Raw genomic sequence first — 8341 nt, 5'->3', positions numbered from 1 at the left:
AACCTCACCTTGGTTTCCCATGGCCCAGGGAGCTCCTGCATGGCCAAACACCCAGTCAGTAATTACTAATCAAACCAAACACAGCCCCCTGGCTGTGGCCTGCCAAGGGCAGGAGAGCAGCAGGTCCTCTGCAGGAGAGCAGGCTGAGCCCAGGAGCCCTGGGGGACTCTGCACTCACTGTCAGTGCTGGCAGCTGGGTCCCCAGCATAGCCCTGCTGTTGGCCTCCAAGCTGAGTCCCCCTCACACACAGGGGGGTTTGGATCACCTGTAGCTCCCCCCCACTGCCAAGCAGTGACTGAGGCCACAGAGGCCATGGACTGCTCCAGCAGGAGCCAGCTGAGCTCAGAGAGCACTGCCTTGCACCTCCACCTGAGGCTGCCCCTGGCTGGGTCAGGCTGACTCAGCCTCTCCTCACAAACTCTGAGCTGAACAGTAGGACTAAAAGGTTTTATTGTTTCCTGCACATAAAATACCTATCAAACCCCTGTTGCCTGGCAGCCACAGGGACAATGAACACACCACCGCTCCCCAGCACCACCTGCCAGGAGGGGCAGTGAGCAGCCCCCCACGCCCCAGCAGCTCCCCTCCCGAGGCTGTCAGCTGCCGCCCTCGCTGTCGTTGCTGAGGCTCTCAGCAAGCTCACTGAGCCCAGCTTTGCTCAGGGCCACCAGCAGGTTCTCAGGGGTTGCATGAGTGCCCTCCTGGTCCTGCCAGGCCACCAGCAGCTGCTTGGCTCTCATCTTCATGTCCTCGCTGTCCGACTCGATATGCCGTATGTCAGCGTCCTTCATCTCCAGGTAGGGGGCCAGGGCCTTCCACTGCTCCCCCAGCCTGCTGGCAAACGACTCCATCTGCTGCCCAGTCATGGCCTTGTCCCGCTGCACCTCTGGGCCTGGGCGAGAGAAGCCCCCAGGGAATGTCTGCAGCGGCTGCTTCCCTGCCCTGCCCCACCTCAAACCCTTCCATTCACCAGCAGAGCCTCACAGCAGTGCTTGGGAGCCCCTGCCCAGGAGCTGCAGGAGCAGAGCCTCACAGCAGTGCTTGGGAGCCCCTGCCCAGGAGCTGCAGGAGCAGAGCCTCACAGCAGTGCTTGGGAGACCCTGCCCAGGAGCAGAGCCTCACAGCAGTGCTTGGGAGCCCCTGCCCAGGAGCTGCAGGAGCAGAGCCTCACAGCAGTGCTTGGGAGCCCCTGCCCAGGAGCTGCAGGAGCAGAGCCTCACAGCAGTGCTTGGGAGCCCCTGCCCAGGAGCTGCAGGAGCAGAGCCTCACAGCAGTGCTTGGGAGCCCCTGCCCAGGAGCTGCAGGAGCAGAGCCTCACAGCAGTGCTTGGGAGCCCCTGCCCAGGAGCTGCAGGAGCAGAGCCTCACAGCAGTGCTTGGGAGCCCCTGCCCAGGAGCTGCAGGAGCAGAGCCTCACACCAGTGCTTGGGAGCCCCTGCCCAGGAGCTGCAGGAGCAGAGCCTCACAGCAGTGCTTGGGAGCCCCTGCCCAGGAGCTGCAGGAGCAGAGCCTCACACCAGTGCTTGGGAGCCCCTGCCCAGGAGCTGCAGGAGCAGAGCCTCACAGCAGTGCTTGGGAGCCCCTGCCCAGGAGCTGCAGGAGCAGAGCCTCACAGCAGTGCTTGGGAGCCCCTGCCCAGGAGCTGCAGGAGCAGAGCCTCACACCAGTGCTTGGGAGCCCCTGCCCAGGAGCTGCAGGAGCAGAGCCTCACAGCAGTGCTTGGGAGCCCCTGCCCAGGAGCTGTAGGAGCAGAGCCTCACAGCAGTGCTTGGGAGACCCTGCCCAGGAGCTGCAGGAGCAGAGCCTCACAGGGCCTCACAGAGCCAAGCCCTGGCTGAGCAGAGCCTCACAGAGCCTCACAGAGCCTCACAGAGCCTCACAGAGCCTCACAGAGCCTCACAGAGCCTCACAGAGCCAGGCCCTGGCTGAGCAGAGCAGTGTCCCCTGCTGCCTATGGCAGGCAACACCTCAGGGTGCAACAGAGAGCTGCAGAATGGTTTAGCTTCCTTTGTGCTGAGTCCCTAGAGCCTGCTGGTCCTGTTGGCAGCAGGACTGTGGCTAGGGCAGGAACTTGAAGGTGCAGTCAGAACCTGAAGGGTTCTACTTCTACTTTTGCTCCATTCCCCCTCAGTCCTATCACTCCCTGACACCCTCAAAAGTCCCTCCCCAGCTTTCTTGGAGCCCCCTGCAGATCCTGGAAGGCCACAAGAAGGTCTCCCTGGAGCCTTCTCCTCTCCAGCCTGCACAACCCCAACTCTCTCAGGCTGTCTCCAGAGCAGAGCAGCTCCAGCCCTCTGCTCCTCCTCGTGGCCCTTCTCTGGACACCTTCCAGCCCCTCCAGATCCTTCCTGGCACAGAGGCTCCAGAACTGTCCGTGCTGGATCCAAGAGCTAACACAGCAGCTGCTGTGAGCTGAAGGCCTGGCTGAGCACTGCAGGTGGCAGGAGCACAGCACATCAGAGCTGAAGGAGAGGGACACAAGTGGCTGCTGGAGCAGTGGGGGCAGAGCTGACCCTGTCAGGCTGCTCTGCTCATGGAAGCCTTTGCCTTGAAGCTGATTCAGATGCAGAGGAAGCAAAGGCCTCAGAGCTGGAACACAGTTCCTCAGTGTCCTGTGGCCACCCACCCCAGCAGGGGCTAGAGGCACGTGCCCATGGCAGCTAAAGGGCAGAAGGCAGAGCAGGGCAAGGCACAGCTGGGCAGGGCTGGCACCTCAGCTGTAAGCATCCACAGAGCAGCACAGCGAGGGGCAGAGGCTCCCAGTGCAGCTGCCAAGCCAACCTCAGCACACTGCAGGCTTCCAGCACTGCAGGCCTGGGCCTGAGGCTGCTCCTGCTGCTCTGTGTCCTGCCCAGGCTGCACTTTGTGCCACACACGTGCATGCACGGCAGCAGCGCTGCAGCAGCCTGGGCAGGAGCTGTGCTCTGCAGCACAGCCCCAGAGGGAGGCTGAGCAGCTGGGAAGACACAAAGCTTACTTTCATTGTTCTCCTTTAGCAAAGCATCGTTGTCTTCCTCATCTTCATCCTCGCCTGTTTTTATTTCTTCAGAGGGAGGCTACAAGAGAACAGAACAGCACTGGAGGAGTTTTGTTCTTGAAGAGAAGCTTCACAGCTCTGTGAGCCTCTGCAACATGGAATGGAAAACCTGACAGGAGAGAGCCAGGAAGCCCCCAGACTGCTGCACTCAACCCAGCAGCAACAAGGAACAACAGCACAGCAGCAGCACAGAAGCAGCCACTGCCTCTGCAGGTCTCACATCCACTCTCTGACAATAGTACTAGTTCTGGTTTTATCCCTTCCTGCAAATATCCAAGTTGTTGCAAAGGAGAAAGAGGCAAGAGTAGCACAGGGAAATGTAGAAGGGTCATCTATATGCCAACAGAGCAAAACCTTTCTTTAAGCAGTGCCAGCTGTTCGGAAGAGATGTCATCAGAGACCAAGGTTGCTTTCTCCCTGACATGCCTGTGCACTCAAACAGGTAGGACAGCAGAGAAATGTGCAATCCACAACTGGGATTTATTTTAGCAGGTTGTTTTGGCACAGAAGTGTGACTCTGGGAAGCAACTATAGAGCTCTCAGCAGCACCATCTCATGCCAGGCTGTCCACTGCTTGTTACGCTGCCCTGCCATGCCACCCCCCCTGCCAGCACTGCCAAAGGCCTCCTGGCCAGCACAGAGAGCTGTGCTAGAAGTGCACATGGCTGTCACCTGCACTACACTGCAAAACCATTCTACAAGCCACAACCAAAGACAGAGAATTGGTTTTCTTAAATGAGCACTGAGTTCATTCTCACTGCAGCCCCTGTGACAGGCTGGGCAGATGGGCAGAGTCCAAGGGCCTGAGATAGACCACATCTAAGTGTGGGTTCCACACACTGGCCACAACAGCCCCAGGCAGTGCTACAGGCTGGGGTCAGAGGGGCTGAGAGCAGCCAGGCAGAAAGGGACCTGGGGGTGCTGGTTGATGGTAGGCTGAACATGAGCCAGCAGTGTGCCCAGGTGGCAAAGAAAGCCAATGGCATCCTGGCCTGCATCAGGAAGAGTGTGGCCAGAAGGAGCAGGGAGGTCATTGTGCCCTGTGCTCAGCACTGCTGAGGCCACACCTTGAGTCCTGTGTCCAGTTCTGGGCCCCTCAGGTTAGGAAAGATGTTGATATGCTGGAAGGTGTCCAGAGAAGGGCAACAAAGCTGGGGAGGGGTCTGGAGCACAGCCCTGTGAAGAGAGGCTGAGGGAGCTGGGGTTGCTTAGCCTGGAGAAGAGGAGGCTCAGGGGAGACCTTCTTGCTCTCTACAGTTCCCTGAAGGGAGGTTGGAGCCAGGTGGGGGTTGGTCTCTTCTCCCAGGCAGCCAGCACCAGAACAAGAGGACACAGTCTGAAGCTGTGCCAGGGGAGGGTTAGGCTGGAGGAAGAAGTTCTTCCCAGCAAGAGAGATTGGCCATTGGGATGTGCTGCCTGGGGAGGTGGTGGAGTCACCATTCCTGGAGGTGTTTAGGAAGAGACTGGATGGGGCACTTTGGTGCCATGGTTGAGTTGATCAGATGGTGCTGGGTGATAGGTTGGACTTGCTGACCTCAAAGGTCTTTTCCAACCTGGTTAATTCTATTCTGTTCTATTCTAATTCTATTCACTCCCCTGCACACACACCTTCATTTCCCACATGGCAAGCTAAAACAACCCGTGCATCTCACACCAACTCACATGTGTGCCATCACGGTTCCTAAAATGGATTACTTTGGCACACAGAGCAGACTTGAAACAGGACACACCAGAAACAAGTCTGAATCACTGTTTGTTTTCTTGGACCTAGTCCTAGTGACCTGGCAAACACATGGGAAACAAAGTGAAGAATGTCTTGGTTCACAATGCTGTGATGAATTGACACAAATTTACAGTGAGAAGCAGGAGAAGATGATGCTTGGTGCCACAGCCAGCTGGCAGCCAGCCACTACTGCTGTCCCCCAGGGATCAGTGCTGGGCCCCAGCCTGTTCAATATCTTTATTGATGATAGAGATTGAGGGGTTGAGTCCATCATCAGTACATTTGCAGATGACACCAAGCTGAGGGCAGGAGAGCTCTGCAGGCTGGACAGATGGGCAGAGGCCAAGGGCAGGAGATTGAACACATCCAAGTGCCAGGTTCTGCACATTGGCCACAGCAACCCCAGGCAGTGCTACAGGCTGGGGTCAGAGTGGCTGAGAGCAGCCAGGCAGAGAGGGACCGTTGGCAGGGGGGGATGCAGCAGACAAGAAGAATACAGAAGGCCATTAGGAGTGGGAGCGCAGGCAGGCAAGCAGGGGGCGGGCAGGGAGGGAGGACACTTGACTGCATTGCCCATAACGGGCAGGAGCGCTCCGAGACACGGCAGGTGAGAAGGGGCAAGGCAGGAGCCCCCTGAACAGCGCCCGGGGGGGGGACAGCCTGACAGGCGCCCTGGGTAAAGGACAAACCGGGCTGCTCCGGACACTTGGTCAAACGCCTGGCAGCAGCCGGTGGGCGAGGACAGAGCCGCGGAAACGCCAGCAGCACACTCCCTGCCGCCAGCACGCTCCCTGCCGCCAGCACGCTCCCTGCCGCCAGCACGCTCCCTGCCGCCAGCACCACGCTCCCTGCCGCCAGCACGCTCCCTGCCGCCAGCACCACGCTCCCTGCCGCCAGCACGCTCCCTGCCGCCAGCACGCTCCCTGCCGCCTGCCCCTGGCGCTCGCTCCCTGCGCCGGCGGGGTTCCAGTTCCCTCACGGTCCGGGCAGGCCCCGGCCCGGGCCGCCCCCGCCGCCGCCAGACCCCCACGGCGGGCAAAGGGCGGCGCTCACCGGCCATGCTGTCGGTCTGCGTGCTCGCCGCGCTCACCCGCGGACCCCGCCGCCGCCGCCGCCTCTGCCTCTGCGCCGTACACGACTGCCAAAGCCGGAGCCGGCGGCGCCCCAGCCCCTCCGGCCCCGCCCCCACAGCGCCCCCGCTCCTCCCTCCTCCTCCCTCCTCTGACGGGCGGGCGCCTCGACCAATAGGAAGCGGAGGCGAAGCGAAGGGTGGAGTTTTCAGTGACGGGGCGGGCCGGGGCTGAGGCCGGCCCAGCGCTCCGCGGCGGGCTTGTGCTGCTGAGATCCAGCCCGCCCCCTGCTGCCCCGCAGCGGCTTTGCCTTCTGTGGCGGGAGCCGTGCTGCCTGCTGCGGTGCTGCCTGCTGCGGTGCTGCCTGCTGCGGTGCTGCCTGCTGCGGTGCTGCCTGCTGCGGTGCTGCCTGCTGCGGTGCTGCCTGCTGCGGTGCTGACCGCCTGCCCGCCGAGCTGCGGCGTCGGGGCTGCGTTAGTGCCCTGCGCTCACCTGGGGCCCTCATCCCCGGCCTGGCCCCCGCTGGCCTCCCGGGGAAAATCCAAGGCTGTGGGCAAAACAAAGGGCTCAGAGGGGCACCCCGGGGCCGGGCCAGCCTTCTGCTCCACAGTATGGAAGCAGCTCCCGTAGCCAGCTTGCAAAGCACGTGGCTTCTCTGTTTATTGGGAGCATCTCTCTTGTGCTGCCCTGCTGAAGGTACCTGCTGAGGCACCTGGGTCAGGTGTGCGGCAAAAACTCTTCTTTCATAGAGCCAATAAAGCTGGGAAAGACCTCAGAGACCACCAGGTCCAACCTGTCACCCAACACCATCCCATCAACTGAACCATGGCACCAAGTGCCTCATCCAGGCTCTTCCTAAACACCTCCAGGGATGGGGACTCCACCACCTCCCTGGGCAGCACAGCCCAATGGTCAATCTCTGGGAAGACCTTTCTCCTCACCTCCAGCCTAACCCTCCCCTGGCACAGCTTCAGACTGTGTCCTCTTGTTCTGGTGCTGCTTGCCTGGGAGAAGAGACCAACCCCCTCCTGGCTACAACCTCCCTTCAGGCAGTTGTAGAGAGCAATGAGGTCTCCCCTGAGCCTCCTCTTCTCCAGGCTAAGCAACCCCAGCTCCCTCAGCCTCTCCTCCCAGGGCTGTGCTCCAGACCCCTCCCCAGCTTTGTTGCCCTTCTCTGGACACATTCAAGTGTCTCAATGTCCTTCTTAAACTGAGGAGCCCAGAACTGGACACAAGACTCAAGGTGTGACCTAACCATTGCTGAGTCCAGGGGCAGGATGACTGAAGCATGTTTATGCCTGAAATACATCACAAGCATAGTGCTGGTGGCTCGTAGAGAGAAGAGGGACTTGCTCTGGGTTCTGAGGAGATCGTAGCCATGGGTGTCTCTTGTGGAAAACCTTGTGCTTACAGCTGTTTTTCTTCTTTCACAAGAAATTCACTCTAGAAGTACTCTGGTACTCATCTCTCAGTGTTTAGCTACTAAAAGTGCAACACAAGTAGCAGAGAGGAATGTACTGTGTCGCTTCTACTCAATCCCCAAAGAACGAAAAGATCTGAGAATCTTGAATGGTATTCCTCAACCCTTCTGGATCAAGACATTTTTTTCTTTCAGGTATCTTCATTGCTAAAAGTTTAAATTACCCTCAGATGTCTCCGCTTCACAGACCACTTGTTGCTGCTTTGATCTGTTTCTGTCTTTCTCAGTCTGTGATGCTTTGTACTACCTGTTTGTTTCCACATACTCTTCAGAATTGTCATTATCCTCAAAAGTACTTTTAGAAAGCAGAAGTGACCTCACATGTCCAGAGCCTCAGCAATTGCCTTATTTTTCACCTAGCCAGTGAAAGGAGTCAGATAGAACCACAACTACTTGGAAGAAGACCTGGGGAAAAAAAACCTATGGACCAAAGGGAACATGGAGATTGCATGAGCTGGGAGGGAGCTTTCACGAGGGCTTGTAGGGGCAGGCTGAGGGACAATGGCTTTGAGCTGGAAGAGGGGAGATGGAGACTGGAGATGAGGAAGAAATTCTTTGCAGTGAGGGTGGTGAGACTCTGGCACAGGCTGCCCAGGGAGGCTGTGGGTGCCTGGAGGTGTTCAAGGCCAGGCTGGATGAGGTGGTGGGAGGTGTCCCTGCCAATGGCAGGGGGTTGGAGCTGGATGGTTTTTAAGGCCCCTTCCAACCCAAACCGTTCTAGGAAGGTGGGAGGTACAGTGTGCACGGGCAGAAATGTTGCCTGGGGGTTGCTTTGCTTAGAGTCCCTCTCTGGAGGCACCCAGCTCGATCTAGCTGTGCTGCTGGACTGGTCTTTAGTTACTGACTTGGATGAGACTCAATGCCTGAGACTCTGCTTTGGGAAAATGAGGGCTGGGGCTGTGCTTACTTAACTCCCGAGAGAGCCCCAGAGAGCTGAGCCAGGCACAGTGTGAGAGGCCCCAGCCCAGCTCCAGCAGAGACTGCATCCCCCAGCACCACCCTGCCCCAGGCCTGCAGCTTGGGCATGCCCT

General features: G+C 59.0%; 1 protein-coding gene across 1 annotated transcript; it reads right to left on the bottom strand.

The window, feature by feature from the left end:
- Window positions 1-421: 421 nt before the first annotated feature.
- On the bottom strand, window positions 422-5935 carry LOC137454983 (THO complex subunit 1-like). The gene is made up of 3 exons (XM_068165465.1): window positions 5851-5935; window positions 2978-3056; window positions 422-893 (listed from the first exon to the last, which is right to left on the bottom strand). The coding sequence occupies exon 3, from the start codon at window positions 865-867 to the stop codon at window positions 598-600; it is 270 nt and encodes an 89-aa protein (XP_068021566.1). The 5' UTR covers window positions 868-893; window positions 2978-3056; window positions 5851-5935; the 3' UTR covers window positions 422-597.
- Window positions 5936-8341: the final 2406 nt, after the last annotated feature.

The sequence above is a fragment of the Melanerpes formicivorus genome, unplaced genomic scaffold (genome assembly GCF_026170545.1).
Source record: "Melanerpes formicivorus ecotype bairdi unplaced genomic scaffold, bMelFor1.0.p_v2 SCAF_89, whole genome shotgun sequence".
In the NCBI taxonomy this organism is placed as follows: domain Eukaryota; kingdom Metazoa; phylum Chordata; class Aves; order Piciformes; family Picidae; genus Melanerpes; species Melanerpes formicivorus.
The sequence above is the reverse complement of the archived record's forward strand: the minus strand, read 5'-3'. Positions and strand labels throughout refer to the sequence as shown.